Below are 20,464 nucleotides of genomic sequence, written 5' to 3' on the forward strand. Positions count from 1 at the left end.
ACCGGAAGATTCCATTGACGTAGAAGGTTGATGACTGTAAAAAAGGAGATGACTTTTCGGTCGGTTCCCACAGATGGCGGCGATTGATGTAGCGCGATCTGACTACTTCCTGCTGGAGTATGATTTGGCTTCCAATTGAGCAGCAAGCTAGGTGAATCTGCAAGACAACTGATCAGAGAACCCGGGGTGGCTAACCCGACGAGGTCGCTCAGATGCTTAAGTTAGTGTATTTGTGGTGAAAGCTAAATGCTTTGAGAATTTGAGAGCTGGAGAGTTAGAGAGTAGTGAAATCTCGCATACTTGGGCCCTAGAGGGGTTGTTGCTCTTATATAGTTGAGCTCTCGTGGATCGGTTTCGGGATCTTCATCATGAGGGGATTCGTTTCCACTTTAATTGGGGAGTAACGTATCAATTAATAAAGTTTATCAATTCCGCCCGATTCGGACGGGGAGAAGATTAGGCCTGCCACTACTGGAGAAACTTCTGGAGTCGTTACATGGAGGTTCAGGTCAGTAGCCCCGAGCTGATACTTCGGTTCTTTAATTCCGAGTTAGATTAAATGCTAAGGTGCCCTGACGCTGAGGTGATTCTATGCCGAGGTGACTGAGTACCTGAGCTCAAACGTTGCGAACTAGGCTTGTTGGGTTGAGTTGTCATCCTTTAGTCAGGTTGTGTCCACGTGTCCTCTTTTCACTAGGTCGGGCCAAATCACCCTTCATCAGTTACAAATCTACTCTAATCCAAATACAACTTAAATGTAATTTCAATTGCATGGATTTTGAATCCTTTCCACTTGAATATCTTAATCCAAGGTTGGGGGAGCTGAATTGAAGATAAAACTTTGGTTCAGCTACATAAAATGACATAAGCCATGTGGGTGTTTGGTACTAGAGCGTTTTACAAGCGTTCCGCTAATGTGGATGTATCATTCACACAACATCAGCAAAATAAATGGAATCGATAAGAAAGTCACATTTTGGCAGTATGCTTTTCAAAAAAAAAAAATCATTTTTGCAATTATTAGCTCTAGGATTCAAGAAAAGGAGGGGTTTCTCGAAACATCAATTTGATTTTTCTTGAATCGCCTTGGTAATCTTGAATCACTAAGGTGATGTCGCACATAGGAATTTGAAAAATCTCACTTCTTTCTGATATGTCATACAATTGTCATTATAAATATAATATAATAACATGCCAAATCACTTTGAACTTCCAGTTTGGAGTCCACATTATCACATTGTCTACGAATCTAGATATGCTCCTCAAGAAGGGGTCCTCACACCAACCTCACAACACATCCCAGTTGTATGTCAGGAACATCTCATGCACTTATGTGTTGTTATTTGTGGGGAGATGTTTCTAGTATATAGTGTAACTAGTCATTACTCGTGCGATGCATAGGCTTTATTTATAAGCAATATTGAAGATGAGGCTTTATGACACTTCCAATTAAATGGTGTTCATCTAAGTTCAATTCAAGTATTATTTTTTTGGGTTATGTATATTTTATCCAGTCACAATCCAAGTTGTGCTTTAGTGATAGTGGCTAATTTCCTATTCTCTAGATAGATTTGTATATATTTTTTTGGTACGTTAATGGTGTCCATCTTTAGTGAGAGTATCCTCTACTAATTTATTTTGTTAGACAACTTTCAAAGAATAAATCTCCTTACTGGTTCTTCTTGAACAAAGTAAGGTAAAAAGGATGAAGTGAAGTGAAATTAATGCATTGCATCAACATTTTTATTTGTAATGCTAACGAAATGAATGTATTTCACCTTTTTTTTTTTCAAAACAAAAGGGAAGGTTTTTGTTAAGGTAAAAAAACTGAACTCTTTACTAGTAATTGCAGTTGATAGGGGGAGGGGGGTTGTTAACAATTATTAGTTTTAAAACTAATTTTTATTATCAAATTAAAATTATATTATCCCAAAAACATTGAGGAGAATATTAAATGGAAATAGATTATTTAGCACAATAATATATCATTGAATATCTCGATTTCAATATAATTAATATTTACTAATAATTACAGTTTAATGCAAATACATGTAATATATATAGTTCAATTTAACTATATATAGTTAATTATTTTATACAGTTTAATTGAATAATGGAGGTGAGGGAGAATTAATGGAATGAGTTATTAAAGAAGTGAGTTAAAGACATAATTAATGACGAGAGTTTATTAAAATAGTTAATGGGAAAGAGGATAGCGAGAAGGTGAGAGTTAATGGTATATTAATAAGAAGTGTTAAAAGTCAATCACCTAGTTTATTTTGTTCAATTTAAAATTAAGGGTCTGTTTGGTTTGCAATTGGAATTGGAATGGTATATTCATATAGTTTGTTTGGTTCAGGTAGGAACGCGAATGGAAATTGGAATTAGAAGGAGAGGGATTTCATTCCCAAGGGAGGGGTGGGGAATGGCCATTCCCTCAAAATAGGGGAATGCCATTCAAGTAGGAATAGGAATAGGATTCCAATTCCACCCAACCAAACAATTGGAATCGGAATAACACATTTTAATTCTGATTCCAGACCACTATTCGTACAAAACCAAACAAGGCCTAAAAAATTTAAAAGAAAAAAAAAGGTAAGTGACAAAGCAAAATAGCATGGTTTTAAAAACTGACTCGGAGATCGAATCAGTTAGGGGTCTGGTTACCGACCTGTTCTGACAAAAAAAAGGTAAAAAACCGCTCGATTCAACGGTTTGCTGACCAAAATCTACATTTTTTTGAGAAAATCTGGTTTTTTTTGGGGGGGGAAACAAAACCGATCACCTGACCAGTTCCCAATTTTTCCGATCCAACTATTCGGTCTGATCTGATTTTGAAAACCATGCAAAATAGTGCCAGCTTGGCATGCACATTACATTTTAATATATAAAAGATAAGAAGATATAGATATGCAATGAGATAGGTGTGAGGTGCACTTTGTGATGAGCAAATCCCAATCTCTTCTTTTAATTTCAAGTAAGACACAAAATGCAATGGAGATAAGATCTTCTTATCATACATGGCGCCTCACAAAAGATCTCACATGTACATTCTACAGTGTATTAGGAACATTTTCCATAGTTATGTGTTATTATTTACCAGAGATATTTCCATGCAAGGTGGGATGTGCATGTGAGGTCACTGTGATGCGCTCTGTGAGGAGTATATCCTAATTCAATGTAATGCGTTAAGTTAGATAGTTTGAAGTTACAATGGCCCAAGGTTCCCGGTCGAATGACCCAATTGTTCTAGTCGAATTAACGCCCTGTTCTGACTTCTGACAAAAAATAAAAAAAAAACAACTGTTGAACAGTTCTAACGATCCAATCGCCTCGACAGTGATTTGCTGATCAAACCAATGGTTTTGGAGTAAAACGAAATCGTTACCTGATCGGTTCCCGATTTTGAAAACCATGGAATGGCGACGCTCACAACGGAGACCGGATTCAGTATTCGCATATAACATATTCCCAACGCACAGCTGCAAGTGCCTGTGAGGACGGTGTGAACATGGTACCGAATCGAAGATCCTCACAACGCAACCAAGCGTCAAATCTATGACGGTCCGGCTCTGAGTGGCTCCGAGTCTGACGACGTTGCTTGAAAAAATAGAACGTTGGAGTGGAAGGGTTTATTGCAAAACGTTGCTTGCAAGTAACAAGCAGGAAAGAAGCAGAAAAAGAAAGGGAAATGAAATTTACGGTGAAAGCATGGAGCAATGGAAGAGCACGGGTAGGAGTTCTTCATGCGGGCGGCTGCCCCACTGCAATAGAGACGCCCTGTCTTCTTCTCTCCACCAGAAAGGGACTGCCCGTTTTCATCTCTCCTGATATCCTTCCATCTCTTCCTTCACCCGATTCTCATCTCCTTCAAACGAGTCCTCTTCACTTGTAAGTCTACACTGAACTCTTCCTTGCTTTTTTTCGTGCTTTGCAGGGACCGGGTGTCTAAAACAATGCACATATGGTGTTTGTGCTTTGGTTTCTGGGGTTTCAGTACTTGTATTCACTCTATGATCCACAACAATCCCATCTTTGTATTTTTCTTTGTTGACCATTTACTTTTTGGTGGGAACCTTTAATGGCTTGATTTCAGAACTGTGATCAGTTTTCATACTCCGACAAGAAGAGGGCAAAGTTTATGGACCCGAATCGTGTAGAAAACCTGCATGACAACTGTTTCTCCTGTGTTATGGGTTTGATTGGTTTTGCAAGCAATGTTGTAAATGCGGGCTCTCAAGGTCACAGGCATTAGGCAACACCATCACCATCTGGGCATCTGCACAGAATGACAGTGATGGTGGCACCGTATTACCATGAAATCGTTATGGATAGAATTGTTCCTTTAGGTTTAGCCTGAACTGGACACTAAAGTTGCTACCCCTGCTTTTGGTTCAAATTCTAATAGCGATGAAGCAAATCCTTTATGCTGTAAGTCTGTAAGTACATTTTGTCTTTAATAGAACGAAATTATTTTGCACCAGTTTCTTGTACGCGCGCATCAAATCATAAGACTGTAATTAAGTCGTAGTGGGGTGGGTGGGGGATAGGGATAAAAAACAGTATCCATTCTCCAAATCTCAATCAGAGTCCCTGTCACGCATCCGTCACCTGGCATTGGGAAATATTCCCCCAATCACCCTGTGAGCTAACGTCGAAAAGCCAATGATTGGGCAGTTACCATTTCCAATCATTTCAGTTATGATTTTGCTGATGTGTCAATCATTTGTAACCAACTTTACTTATAAATAGTGAAATGAAGTAAAGATAGCTTGCCTTTTTGAATTAAAATTTCCTTGCAACCTTCTTTTGGCTCTCCGCTGTCTCCCCTTTGAGCGGTGTCGCCACTATAGCTTGGGGAAACCCAAGCCTCTCTTCTCGACAACGAGAAGAGGTCCATGACATTGTGGTATCAGAGCAGGTGGTCTCATGGGACTTCCAAGTGGCTGGCCTCTAGGAGTGACTCAACAGCATGGAAAGGTCGCAAGAAGCTCTGCAAAGGACCGAGGAAGCTATCCTGAAGCAATTGGCGGAGATCACCGACTGCCTGAATCGGTAGGGGACGCGAATGGAGATATTAAAAGAATCTAATGCAAGGGCAGCTTTTGGTGGACCAGGAATGAATGAGGAAGGCTCCATGTAGTCAGGTAGCGGCACATGCACCCCGTTGATGTTCTGGAAGGTGGACCTACCCAAGTTCAACGACACTGGCCTGGAGGATTGGTTGCTTTTGGTTGGACAATATCTGGAGATTCAGGAGATATCGAAGGAGCGTTAGGTTATGATGGACAGTTTGGGATTCAAAGGTAAGGTGTAATGGTACAACTGGTTCAAGGAGTACCAACCAAACCCCACCTAGTCGCAACTCTTTACAACTTTGGAGATAAGGTCCATCAGACCACTGGGAAGCAACTACGCTGGTTGTATCTCCAAATTAAGCCAAGGGACAACGGTGTAGGACTACATGGAAGAATTCTAGAGCCTCTTGAGTTGGGTTAAAGGGCTGTCCGAAGTTGGGTGTTTTGTCTCAGGTTGAAGACGAAGATCCGAGCTGGTATGGAAAAGCTAGAACCTCAAACTCTGGCACGAGCTTTCCACTTGGCCCTTCTTGAGGAAGAGTGGAACACATGGAAGAGAGCAGTTCGAGCAAATCTTCCCCGTGGCAAACCCCCTTTAACCACGAGAACCTTTCCTACCAAGCCCATTGCAGGGACTCGGAAGTTGGTCTCACCTGAGATTAGGAAGATGACATCGATGAAAGAAAAAGAGAGGAGGGAAAAGGGGTTATGTTTCAACTGTGATTTATGCTATGTACCCGACCACCGTTGCAAGAATCAGAATCTATTCTGGATTATAGCCAACCTAGAGGATGGGGAGGTTGTTGAAGAAGCTGAGCCTGACCCTAAGATATCCTTTCATGCCATTAATGAGATGGAAAATCCCTAAACCATGCAAATTTGAAGTACTGTTAGTGCTTCTCATATTATCATATTAATTGATAGTGGGTCCTCCCACAATTTTTTGGATCCCAAGATAGCAAAACAGGTGAAGGTGCCTCTGGCGGCATGTTGAAAAATTATAGTAATAATAGCTAGTAGGGAGTGGATGAAAGGTTTTAAGAGGTGCGATCAAGTAGCTGCCCAGACCCAAGGAGTGCTGCTACAAGTGAATTTCTATTTGCTGACTCTATTGGGCTTTGACGTAGTCTTAGGGCTCATTGGTTACAGACCTTAGGAGATGTCACCTGGAACTTCTTTAACCTTACCCTGAGCTTCTGCGATGGCCAGGGGGTAAAGCTATTGTAGGGGTTGAGGCAAAAGGAGTTGGAAGTAGTGGAAGGGAAGAAGGTGCAATGAGATTTACTGAAGGTTGGATATATCTATATACTCCAAGTGGTAACCAAGGAGAGCATGGGGGAATAGCGTATTGCCAGTCCTCAGACATAACAAGTATTAGATGGTTATGCTAATGTCTTAGAAGATCCAATAGGCTTGCCTCCTCTAAGAAAAACTAATCATTTCATTCCTTTAATAGTAGGGGCCAGACCAGCATTTCGATGACCTTATCGATATCCCCACTATCAAAAAGGGGAAATTGAGAAGGTAGTTAAGGAGATGTTGGGATGAGGAGTCATTCGACCAAGCAACAATCCATATGCTTCCCTAGTCCTTGTGAAGGACGGTGGATGGAGGCTCTGTATAGATTATAGACAGCTTGACATGGTGTGTTAAAGATAAGTATCCCTTGCCAATTATTGATGAATTGTTGGATGAGCTACATGGTTCGGTGATTTTTTCCAAGCTAGATTTCCAATCAGGCTATCATCAGATTTGGGTCAAGGAGGAACAGTCCCAAAACTGTTTTTAGAACCCATGAGGGGCATTATGAGTTCTTGGTGATGCTGTTCGGATTAACCAATGCCCGTTCCACTTTTTAGGCGTTAATGAATGAGGATTTTTGAGACCTCCTCTGACGGATAGTGCTGGTTTTCTTGGATGACATCCTTATATATAGTAAGACCGAAGTAGAACACCTAACCTACCTTCAAGTGGTGCTTATCCCTTTCAAAGAGCATCGACTGTATGCTCTCTTTGGGGTTGACCAGGTGAGCTATTTAGGCCACATCATTTCTTGCAAATGAGTAGAGGTTGGTTTGTCCAAAGTAGAATGTATGCAGTCATGGTCGTTACCTTAGAATGTCATTAAGCTCAGGGGATTTCTAGGTTTAATAGGGTATTATTGCAAATTCGTCATGAACTACGATAAGATAGCCAAGCCCTTGACAGATTTACTGAAGAAGGGAACATGGAGATGGAACTCGATAGCAGAGGAGGCTTTTCAAGTTCTCAAAATCACATTGACCACCATCCCTGTTTTGGCAATGCCTGCTCCCAACCATCACCTCGGATTGCGAAGCAAGCGATGTCGGGATTGGTGTGATACTTTCACAAGGAGGGAGGCCAATTGCTTATTTTAGCAAAGCATTCATCCCTAGAAACTTAGCCAAGTCCACTTATGACAAAGAACTGTTAGCCATTATCGTTGCTATTCAGAAATGGCGACAATACATGCTTGGGCACAAGTTTGTAGTGCGCTAAGACCACCAAAGCTTGAGACTCTTCTGAACCAGAAGGCTAACACCCCTTATCAGCAGAAGTTACTTAGTAAAGCATTGGGCTACAATTTTGAGATCAAGTATTAGAAAGGGAAGGATAACGCAGCCGCGGATGCCCTGTCTCGGGCAATAGGGAGCGAATTGCTAGCCATCATCGAGCTAGTGCCTAATTGGGTGAACAATTGAGGGAAGAAATTAAAACAGATCTTGCACTCATGGCCTCGGTGGATGAACTACAGAGGAAAGGAGGAACAAAAGGAATATCAAGTGAAGGATAGTTTGCTATGGCGCAATGGTTGGGTAGTTCTGGGAGAAAATTCATCGTTGTGTTAGAGATTGTTTGATGAACTTCACTCCTCGTCTCTCGGGGGACATGAGGGATTCTACAAGACTATGCATTGACTCAAATGAGCATGTCACTAGAAAGGATACAAGAAATAGATCAAGGAATGGATCAGACAGTGCGATGCCTGCGAGAGGAACAAAGGTGAGAATTTACCCGTGCTAGGTCTCTTGCAGCCTTTACCTATTCCAAACAGGAACTGGACAGGAATTTCCATGGATTTTATTGAATGGTTCCCACCTTTGAACAGAAAAAATGATCATAGTCGTGGTGGATCGACTATCGAGGTAACCATTTCATCACTTTGCAACATCCTTTTACAACACAAGATGTAGCTAGTGATTTAAAAGGTGCGCCTAGGTGCACAAGTGAGGCACATTTTAGGGTAGGCGCCTCACCCAGGTCCTAGGCATAACACTTTCAAAAGGCGCATGCTTGGATGCTTGGTGTGCCCAGGCATGCGCCTTTTGAAAATTGTATGCGTTTTTGCTAATATTGTTCATTCACTCATCTCAATAAAATATCTTCATAAAAGGCAAATAAAATTATAAAATCATTATGTTTTATGTGAGAATTAAGAATTTAAGACCCTAACATGGACTTGTTTGGGCTTGCCTCGAGGGGCATGGCACAAAGGCAACTCGTAGAATCAGGAATGTAATATGTTTTACATCACATTAGCTACTTGAAGTAATGCAATTGAGGAAAAAAAGAGATTGTGGGCTTTACATGCTTGAAAATGTTTTATGTGTTTGATTTTATTTTTAAATTTTCATTTGAATATGCTTTACATGTTATATTTATGCATTTTAATTTTAGATAATAGTTTTTTTTAAACCATTAATTTAAAATATAAGTTTATATTTCTTATTAATATTATGTTCAATATTTTTGGTTTTTTTTCATTGTTTTGAAAATTTGGCATTTTTTTTATTTTTGTTGACATTTTTTATTTTTAGCATTTTTTATTTTTGTATTTTTGCACCTTGCTTCAAAAAGGCGTGCACCTCACCTTGTGCCTTGCGCTTTTAAAACATTGGATGTAGCTCGTGTTTTTTCTCACATAAGTCTTCAGATTGCATGGGATGCCTACCAATATCGTCAGCGTTGCGGCTTGGTCTTTATAGCTACAGGACTCTTTTGGTAGGAGCTATTTTGTTTGTAAGGCACCCAACTCAGCCTTGTAGACGAAATAGCATCCGCAGTTTGACGGGTAGACTGAGATAGTGAACAAAATGTTGGAGACGTACCTATGATGCTATGTTAGGACCCAACCGTAGCATTGGACTCATTGGCTGCCCTTAGTGGAGTGGTGTTATAATACCTCAGTTCACTCTTCCATGAAGATGTCACCCTTTTGAAGTAGTTTATGGGTATGGCTTGCCCACACTTCTAACCTTTGTCCCTGGAAGAGAGGGAGAAGACATTGCAACTGTTAGGAGAGAACATGACCTGGGCCAAGTATATAATGAAGAGATTTGCCAACTGCAAATGAATAGAGTAGGGATTCCAGGTTGGGGATTCAATTTTCCTTAGACTACAACCATATCGACAGACCTTGGTAGCTATTTGGCGGTCATAGAAACTTGCGACGTGTTATTACATGCCATTCAAGATCCTTGCACGGGTCAAGATCCTTGTCGTTCATATCTCATGATTGAAGAAGGTGTTAGACAGTTATGCCCTTAGCTCCAATCAGATTGATGTACTTATTGACATTTATTATAAATGAATAAAGTGCATAATTGATTCATGTTGTTTTGGTGTGTTTCTGTGTAATACCCTTAAACTGGACACTTATGAGACTCGTGTTAGTTTAGAATCTTCACATCCGTTGGATAGATCTGGGGAGATTTATCCTGTCAAGGCTAACACTAATATGCTGCCAAGAAGGTTGTGGTGGCTTGTCTCAGTTGCCAGCGTAAGACCCAAAGCACATGCAGTGTGGGTTTTCTTGAAACCATGAACCGGACCAAATGCCAGTATTACCCTGGACCTTGGAGATAGATGGGCAAAACTGCAATGTTACATATGACCCCTAGGCTCAAATATGGTATTGCACTAGGTGTCGGATTGGGCTGTCTTTGATACGCCAATCAGTGAGATCCTTAACCGGGTCAAAACCTGGGTATGTTGGGGTAGTCCGAGAATTCACCTGAGTGGGTGATCATAGTGACAGGATCAGCCCCTTTGTCGGACAAAGTGAATGACCGGGGAATGCATTATCTCTAATGGAAACCTAAACTACCGGCAGTTGATTTCAAATTGTTGAGATTTGTTTTGCAAAACATATTTATATAGAGATATACATATATATTACGATTTCACAAAATATTTGCAAAATGTTTTAATTCCTGGGATCCATGTGAGTAGAGAGTGCAATACTGTACCTTGCAGCCGAGGGAGAGGTTCTCCCTTGTCGGGCAGTGTTTAATCATTATGGGCTGAGAAGTTAAGTGCAAGACCATTGAGGGTTATACCTGATGGGCTAATCTTGCATCTGCCCACAGTCCTTGGGCCTTCATAAGGTGGTTGGACCCAATGATCATTTAGTGTAAATATTAGGCCCATTAAGAGCCCATACTGATAGACTCAGGGGTTCACTGTGTTCTGTAGTGAATTCTGCCATGCCTTGTAACAAAGGCTGGGCTAAACCCATGTGCCTGATGTGTATATCAATGCTAGGGTCACATGCTATACAAAGAAAGCCAAACTAGCCAACATTTAAAAGGGTAAAGTGAACAATGTGACTTAATGGGCCTAAGGCCCATTTCAAATTGGGCTTAAGTGTTTTATTTAAATGGGCGAATTTGAATTTATGATCTGATTAGGATTAGCAGTTGAATAAGATAAGTTTTATCCACTTGAGAGTCCAGATCCAAATATTAAATTCGGATCAAGAAACTTATTCCTAATTAGATTAGGAAGCTGATCTAGAGAAGGTTATAAATAGGGGGTGAATTCTATAGAAAGAACACATCTTTTCTACAATCCTGTTCTCCCTCTACTCTTGCCGCCCTACCCAGTTCAACCTCCACCTCTTGGAGTGATCAAGAATTGTTCTTTATATTGTTTCTTGGTGAAGAAACAATCTGAAGTCGTGCTCACACAACCCTACATGATTCTTGCTGAAGAACCCTTCTTGCTGATCTTGCCTCAACATTTGCTGTATCATCTTCAATGAAAGCAGATTTGGTAACTTCTTTGGGCGTGAACACCTACGTTGGGAGGAGCTTTTTGCGTGGACGACACCACGCTTTTTGCGTGGACGACACCTCTTTGGGCGTGAATTCTGGTTTGTTTCATGAACGAACATCGAAAAATGCAGTTTTTCTAAATCAGGGAATAAGATTCCTGGATGGGAGAAAGAAATTTTTGATATTTCGCCCAGGTCAACACCACACTTTAGAAGGCAGTGGGAGACTTGACTCAGGTCAACACCACACTTTCTCTACTAGCTCCCAATGGATCCTTTCTTCCCAACCTAAAGGCAAATTTGGATTGGCGAATGACGAGACAGAGGAACTAGGCAGTTACAGAGATTTTGTCCAATGGGAAGGTATGTTGAGAGCGGATGCCACGTGGGAGCTCTTGCCTTAGATCATGTAGCAATTTCCTGAATTCCATCTTGAGGATGAGATGCTTCTTAAGGAGGAGGAATGTCACACGTCCATCACCTAGCATTGAGGAATATTCCCCCTATCACCCTGCAAGCTAACGGTTAAAAAGCCAATGATTAGGTGGTTACCATTTCCAATCATTTTGGTTATGACTGTGCTGATGTGTCAATCATTTGTGACCGACTTTACTATAAATAGCTAAATGAAGTAAAGAGCGTGCCTTTTTGAATCAAAATTTCCTTGTAACCTTCTTTTGGCTCTCTGACGTATCCCCTTCGAGCGGTGTCAATACTGTTTGTTGAAATAGGGCTGTCGAATGAGAGAAGAAGAGGAACAGAAATGAAATGGGCGGTAGTAATCTATTCGGCCAGCCCTAATCTATTATATATAAAGGCATTACAGAATGTTACATGAATGGACAAGACTGCCCCTGATTAGTGATGGGACACTTAGTCGAAATAAACATTAAGTAAGATTAGGCCTAGTAACAAGGCCCACTAACTAAGACAGCCGAACCAACACTCCCCCTCAAGCTAAGCATGGATGCCAATCATGTTTAGCTTGCCAATTAAGTTCACGAATTTCACTGTAGCTAGCCCTTTAGTCAGAACATCTGCAATCTACATCTCGGAGGGAGTATAGGGAATGCAAAGTTCTCCTGAGACAATTCTTTCTCTAACAAAGTGACGGTCTATCTCAATATGTTTTGTTCTATCATGTTGCACTGGGTTATTTGCAATGTTGATGGCTGCCTTGTTGTCACAGTACAACCTGAGAGGGCACTCAATCTTTATTCCAAGTTCACCAAACAGGATCTTCAGCCATAAGAGTTTAGCAACACCATGAGCCATAGCTCGGTACTCAGCCTCTGCACTAGATCTTGCAACCACATTCTGTTTTTTACTCCTCCATGTGACTAAATTTCCTCCAACAAAGATACAGTACCCAGAGGTAGACTTCCTGTCCCCAACAGAGCCAACCCAATCTACATCAGTATATCCTTCAACTTCAATTTTACTGTTTTTCCTGAACAAAATCCCTTTCCCCGGGCAAGACTTCAAATATCTGAGGATCCTTTTCACAACTTTCATGTGAGGGATCTTAGGAGTGTGCATGAACTGACTGACAACATGTACAGCATAAGCAATGTCAGGGTGAGTAAGGGACAGGTAAATCAACTTCCCCACCAGCTTTTGGTATCTTTCCTTATCAGGGTAGTCCTTTCCTACTGACACCTGTAGACCATGATTTTGTTCTATTGGAGTATCGGCTGGCCTACACCCCATCATGCCTGTCTCTTGAAGAAGATCAAGAATGTATTTCCGCTGACATATATAGATGCCCTCTTTGGATCTTGCAACTTCAATCCCAAGAAAGTATCTCAGTTGGCCTAGATCTTTGATCTCGAATTCAGCAATCAAAAACTCCTTTAGTCTTTTAATCTCTTCCTGATCATTCTCTGTAATTACCATATCATCCACATAGACAATAAGTGCCGTAAGTTTGCCATTTCTCTTCCTTATGAATAGGGTATGATCTGGTCCACTTTGAGTGTAACCCCCTTTCTTCATGACTCCACATAGCTTCTCAAACCAAGCTCGAGGGGACTGTTTAAGGCCGTAAAGAGCCTTCTCAGTCTACATACCTTCTTGCCAAAGACATAACCTGGTGGAGGATCCATGAACACCTCTTCATGCAGGTCGCCATTCAAGAAAGCATTCTTCACGTCCAACTGATGTAACTCCCATGAGAAATTTGCAGCTAAAGATAATAGAACTCGGATTGTGTTGAGTTTTGCCACCGGAGCAAAAGTTTCTTTGTAGTCAATCCCTTCTTTTTGAGTAAACCCTTTTGCTACCAGTCTAGCCTTGTACCTCTCAATGGACCCATCCTCCCTGTGCTTCACAGTGAACACCCACTTGCATCCAACAGTGCCTTGCCCTTCTGGTAGATCTACTAATTCCCAAGTCCTTGCTTTCATTAAGGCTTTCATTTCTTCATCCATAGCCTCTTTCCATTTTGGGTCAGATACTGCCTCAGTATACCTGGTAGGAACATGCACAGAAGATAGAGCAGACACAAAAGAACAATAACGAGGAGACAACTATGAGTAAGACACAAAATCAGCAATGGGGTATTTGATAGTACAAGAACGAGTAGACTTACGAAGGATAATAGGAAGATCTAAGTCAGAGGAACTGATAGGATTACCTTGAGTTTCTGAGACAGGTTGATCCGAGTCCAATTGGTCGCTGTCATGAGTTAGAGGACCTTTCTTCCTTCTGTTGTAGGTGATTCTGATATCTCTTTGCAGCTTGTCGGAGTCTTCAGTAATATTTGCAACATCAATAGTAGTAGCTGGTACAGTGGGAGCCTCACTAGATTCACCCGGGATACCACAACTAGGTGGAAGATCTGAGGTCGAGAGAGGTACAAAGAATGGGGAAACAGAGGAATCCTCTTCCATCCCACTAGTCTCCCCCTGAAGAGGATTCTGGGAAGAGTGAAAATAGGATTGAGACTCAAAGAATATCACATCCTTTGTGACATATTTTTTTTTTGTTGATTGGATCATAACACTTGTATCCCTTTTGAGTAGGGGAGTACCCCAAAAAGATTCCCTTTGTAGCCCTAGGATCCAATTTGGTCTTCTTCGGATCATTGACATGTATAAAGCATACACAACCAAAGACTCTCGGTGGAAGAGAAAAGTCAGGAAGATGGGGGCAAAGAACAGAGAAAGGAGTTTTCATCCCCAATACCTTGGATGGCATTCGATTTATCAGATATGATGCAGTAAGGATTGCTTGAGACCAATAGCTTTTAGGAACTTTGTGCTGAAATAGTAAGGCTCGAGCAGTCTCCGATAGGTGCCTGTTCTTGCGCTCAGCAACCCCATTCTGTTGGGGGGTACTAGCACAAGATGACTGATGAATCATTCCAGCATCCTCCATAAATAGATTCAAGGACCTTTCAAAATATTCTGCAGCATTATTTGACCTGAATTGTTTGACCTTCGTACCAAATTGTGTTTCAATCATTTTGCAAAATGTCATGGTTACCCGCGGCACTTCCTCTCGTGCTTTTAATAAGTATATCCATGTGCATCGAGAATAGTGATCAATAAAGCTGATAAAATATCGAAAGCCATCAACAGAAATAATGGGAGGACCCCAAACATCAGAGTGGACTAAGTCAAAAGAAGCTCGAATTTCATTACTTGAAGTTGAATAAACAGTTCTACATTGCTTTGATAGTTGACAGATTTCACAAACTAACTCTTGACTTGAAACACTTTTGAATAGTTTTGGAAACAACACTTCCAATGATGAAAAAGGTAAATGACCTAGCCTAGCATGCCATAGATGTAACCTAGCTATTGACTCCACATTGGACTGACTACACGTAGCAGATGTTTGCAAGGCCGAACTGATGTCTGCATTAAGGTAGTAGAGACCTCCACACTCATGACAGCTCCCAATCGTTCTCTTCGTCAAACTGTCCTGAAAGACACAGTGAGTAGGAAAAAAGGTTATGCTACAATTCAAATTTTTGGTAAGCTTGGAAACAGATAAGAGATTTGAAGAGAGATTGGGAACATGCAAGACAGATTTTAGTGAGAGGTCCTTGCTTAGGTCAACCACTCCCTTCCCAGAGATGGTAGAGAGAGAACCATCAGCAGCCCTCATTTTATCTTGGCCAGGCATTAAATGATAGGAAGAAAATAGAGAAGACATGTGTGTCATGTGGTCAGTTGCACCGGAATCAATAATCCAAGAGGCAGGATCAATAGAGCTAGTAGCACTAAAGGCAGAGACAATATCTGATCTGGCAAGGGAGGAGGATGGAAGAGAATTGGTCCTTAGACGGGCTAGGGCCCGGCTAAGTACCTCTACCTCATCGGCTGTAAAACCCAAGGACTCGGTTCAAGGGGAATTAGAAGTCTGTCCCATGGAAGAGGAAGTAACTGTAGATGTGTGTTTTGAACCATCATCACTTTGACCCATAGCCAAATTCACACTTGCAGATTGACCCTTCTGATGTTTCTTATCTTTCCTCAATGCAACTGGCTTCAGATGCGGATGGAGAACCCAACAGGTCTCTTTCACATGCCTTTCCCCTCCATAGTGGATGCACTTTAGATGTCTCTTGTCGGAGTACTTGTTTCCCCTTTGATTTGTAGAGGTTAGGGCTGAATGCTCCACAGGCTGTTCAGCTAGTTTTGTTTGAGTATCAACTTGCATCTCTTTTCTTCTCACCTCTTCATTCCTCACAAGGTAGTAGACATGATGTAAGTCTGGCATTTCATCTCTTCCCAGAATTTGGGATCTTATGCTCTCATATATAGGATCTAGGCCAGCAAGAAACTTAAATGCTCTACCCTCTTCAATTTGTTTGTCATGCTTCTCTTTGTCTCCAACACTCTCCCAGTCAATGATAAGGTGGTGATCTAACTCTTCCCATAGTCCTTCTAGTGTAGCAAAATATGTTGCAACACTCATATCTCCTTGCCTCAAGGCAGCAATATCTTGATTCAATCTGTAAACTCTGGCATTATTCTTTTTCTGCCCATAGGTTTTAGAGACCTTTTCCCATATTTTGGCTGCGGTGGAAAAATGTTGAACAGTCCTAGCTACTCTTGGAGTCATTGAGGCAAGTAGCCAAGACATAACTGTAGCATTCTCTTTGCGCCAAGTTCCATATTCAGCACTCCCTACTTCTGGTTCCTTCTTCTGCCCGTCTAAGTAACCGGTGAGTTCACGGGATGTGATGAAAAGCATGGCTGAGACAGACCATTCCCTAAAGTTGTACTCATCCAACAACACGCTTGTGATCTGTAGGCTATGCAAATTTGGATTCTCCAGATTAGGAGACCTCCCATAAGCTCTCTAACATCTCTAGAAGACACTTCCCCGGATATGGAAGACATCTTCACTTACTTGTAAGTGTCAAGACTGTAACTGCAATGTATAGAGAACTGTTTCACACTTAAGGAACTTGCTGCACTGTAAACTCAGTCCTGAGAACCAGACACAGAGCCGAAACACTGCACACTGTGCCCAAATTACTACTGTCACCGAGTACTACACTGCAACTTGCTGTGTTGGTTTCTACTGTGTGCTAAACACTGCTGCCGCAGGTTATAACTTCACCCACGAACAGTTCTAGGACTGCTGAAATCAGTCCTTCCGCCTAGATCTGTTCTACACAGATCTATCTTAGCCGAATGGCTACAGTCTGCTGTACTGTGTCTATTAGGGCATCAGCCGCTGGGTCTAACTCCCCTTGGGCCCTACAACCAAGGGAAACCCAAGATGTAGGTCTAGCTGTGTTCTACGACCAACCCTAGGGTTTCTTTGCAGCAACCAACAAGAAGAATGGGAGAGTTACCTGCGAGTAGAAGAAGATGCGGCTGCTGTAACCAGTCGTAAGATCAGTGCTCTGATACCATGTTTGCTGAAATAGGGCTGTCGAATGAGAGAAGAAGAGGAAGAAGAAGAGGAACAGAAATGAAATGGGCGGTAGTAATCTATTCGGCCAGCCCTAATCTATTATATATAAAGGCATTACATAATGTTACATGAATGGACAAGACTGCCCCTGATTAGTGATGGGACACCTAGTCGAAATAAACATTAAGTAAGATTAGGCCCAGTAACAAGGCCCACTAACTAATGACTTAAAACCCAACAAAAGGTAAACATACAAACTAAGACAGCCGAACCAACAAATACTATATCTTGGGGAAACCTAGGCCTCTCTTCTCAGCAATGAGAAGAGGTCCATGACAGTCCCATCCAATCAAAGGGATGAGAATTCAATCCTATGTTCAACTCTCATAGAAGTTATTGGTTCCTGTCACTCCTTAAGAGTGTACTTAAGGATCCGAATTAAAATCCCATCCAATCAGAATTCAATCCTTTGGTACGTTCAAGTCTCACAGAAGTTATTGGTTCCCGTCACTCCTTAAGTGTGTACTTGAGTTGAGGTGGGGTGGGTGGGGGATAGCCGGATAGGGCTAATAAACGGTGTCCACCATCCAAATCTGAAATAAACTCCCATCCATTCGAAGGGGGATCTGAGTTCAATCCTTTGACATGTTCAAGTCTCACAGAAGTTATTTTTAAGTCATTTTATTCATTGTATATCATAGCAGAGTTATTTCTAATTCATTCTATTAATAATATATTAATATTTTGATAATTTTTTAGTTAATTTATTAGGGTTAGGGGCAATGTTATCCGGATTGGACCAGATAAAACTGGAGTGCTGACTGGGTCACAGTTTTATCAGTAAACTGGTTGGTTAGCCTGTTCAGACTGTCATTTAATTGGAACCCAGAAAAATCACTGATTCATTGGCTCGTTGGTTCAATTGTCTGGTCTGGTCCGAGCCTGAGAACACTGGTCAAAGGTCCTATATTACTGATAAGGGGCATTGAACCTATTTGAATATATATATATATGTGTGTGTGTGTGTGTGTATGTCCAGCCTGGGCTAGGAATGTTCATCCCTATTAAGGGTATGCAATTTCTATTTCAATCTGAATCTGATGGAGAAGATTCAAATCAAATATGAATACTTATGGATCAAAATTTGGATCTAGGTACATCCAATTCTCATCTGATCCATTTGCAGCCATAGGGAGGGATTAACATAGCCTATTTATATTTAATATATATGACTACAAATCAGTTTATCCAAATAGGCTCATAAGAATGGAAGCAAAGATTTTTAGTATCTTTTAACAACTTCAAATTGGCTAAAGAGGTCTTTTTTTTTTTTTTATCAGCAACACAAACAATTTCATTAATTATGTGAGAAACATGATTACAACAAGAAGTTGTGAAAGGAACCAGCTATAGAAACTGTCCCAATTCAGTACTACATTTGAGCCCAAAACATATGTGTTCTATGTACCCCTTGCTTGGCTATATCTGCCAAGCTATTTGCAGTCCTCCTCACCCATTTCACTTGGATTAACATGTCCTGTGACAGCCATTTGAGTTTTCTGAATACATTCCTCAAATGCCATGCCACCCCTTCCTCTTTAACCAGCCACTTAATCACAGTTTTAGAATCTCCCTCAATAATCAGCCTTCTAAGACCAAGTTCTTTTGCCTTCTCAACCCCAAAAACTGCAGCCAAAAACTCTGATCTTGCCACATCACCCTGCTCCACAGGGCCAGAGTATAAAGCAATTATGTTCCCCTCTTCATCCCTAATGACTCCCCCAATACCTGAGGGCCCTGGGTTACCCAAACAGCTCCCATCAAAATTCAGTTTCTTCCAACCATTTATTGGAGGAGACCAAACCTCAACAGATCTTTGTCTTGTAGTTGAGGATGCAGCGATGGTACCCCAAGCTCTGAAGAAATCTTCAATCTTGAAATCCGAGAACAGCTTCAAACTTTTTTCCCAATGAGCTACCCTCAATGTTATAGTTTCAACCAAAGCTTCCTTGCTTCATTCCTTCTCTTCAAATATTCTTGCATTTCTTTCCTCCCACACAGTCCAAATTAGTGCTGCTCTAGTGCATCTCCACAAGGTCCTACCCCTCTTTTTTGTACAGCTAATGCTAGTAGGGCTAAACAAACCCTCCAACCTATCAGGAGAAGATCACCTGCATCCAAAGAGAGAAGTAAACCAATCCCAAAGAAAGCTAATAAACAGGCAAGAGATAAGAAGATGAATCGCAGTCTCACCATTCAACTTGCAAAGAACACACCTGTTGGGGGACAAACACCAGTTTGGTCTCTTCCTTTGAAGTAGTAAATCAAAGGTATTAATGCTTCCATGAAGCACTTCCCAGCAGAAGGCGCTAATTTTAGGGGGAATGGGAGAACACCAGACTTCCTTTACTAGGAAAGAATAGGAAGAAGAGGTGGCAACCAAAGAATGAAAGAAGGACTTGCAAGAGAAATCCCCCACAGAATTAGGACCCCATATTCTAGAATCCGAGTCACCTTCAGCTCAAAAGACCAGTCATCATTGAAATACTAAAGAGGTCTGTTGAATGGGTTTTTGTAAACGGTAGATGGAACTTGAGTTTGTATGATGATATATGGTAGGATATTGCAAGTTGGTATTGTCTGGAACAAATGAAATATTGCATGTTAGTTTAAAGAAATACTAACAATTAAAGAAGACATGTTAAGGTAGGGTATCACAATTTCTATTGACATAGAAGAGTGGAGTTATGAAGATCAAGCATGACTTTTGATAGTACCACACCATCAAATCAGGAAAGTCACACTTTTATAGAACAGCTAGGGTGTTTAAATAGTACATAGGGCCTGCTAACTATTTGGATGAGCTAAGCAGCAGATCCCTATTACACTTTTTAAATTTTAATCCTAGGAGCATTAGAATTGGAAAGGCTTACTATCTGATAGCCTATTAAGGTCTTTTTATAAACAAACACTAAGTAAAACTGGTTAATTGCAGATTTGCAGTTTTATAATTGCAGTGGAGTGATGACTAGTTGGTTCTTAGGTTTTGACTAGTTGAGCAGAAAGAAATATATTTTTCAAATTTAAGAAATCCCATAGTTAAGTTAACATTAGGTTGCAAGTATGTACTAGAATGATGAAACTAAACATTTATTTTTCCCAAAATAAAGAAAGTTAAGCTGGATGGGCTAGGATATGGAGTTTATCCATTGTTTTTTCAAAGAATGGTGCAACCTTTGATCATTTGATGTACTCCTTGTTTCTGGCAACTCTGTACCTCACTATTGGTTCAAAGAAAAAAAGAACCTCTCCACTTTCATCTTTATCCCTTATTTTTTATTTTATATACAATCAACATACCACATTCCATCAGAAATACTTAAAGGTTAAAGCAACAGTGTGCATATAACAAATTAAAACATTAAATAGCTAG

At 40.9% G+C, this 20,464-nt stretch overlaps 1 protein-coding gene across 3 annotated transcripts in view; it reads left to right on the forward strand.

Annotated features, from left to right (window-relative positions):
* Window positions 1–3,199: 3,199 nt before the first annotated feature.
* Window positions 3,200–20,464, forward strand: part of LOC148878655 (uncharacterized) — a 64,776-nt gene continuing 47,511 nt past the window's right edge. For 2 of the 3 annotated variants that reach the window (XM_088957908.1, XM_088957921.1), the window contains exon 1: window positions 3,378–3,891. In XM_088957908.1, coding sequence (XP_088814034.1) covers window positions 3,692–3,891 — 200 coding nt within the window. In that variant the 5' untranslated portion in view covers window positions 3,378–3,691. Of the gene's footprint in view, window positions 3,892–20,464 lie in introns of all 3 variants that reach the window. The other variant, XM_088957915.1, reaches the window with a different exon arrangement.

The sequence above is a fragment of the Nelumbo lutea genome, chromosome 1 (genome assembly GCF_056320005.1).
Source record: "Nelumbo lutea isolate HS-2025 chromosome 1, American lotus-T2T, whole genome shotgun sequence".
NCBI classification, from domain to species: Eukaryota; Viridiplantae; Streptophyta; class Magnoliopsida; order Proteales; family Nelumbonaceae; genus Nelumbo; species Nelumbo lutea.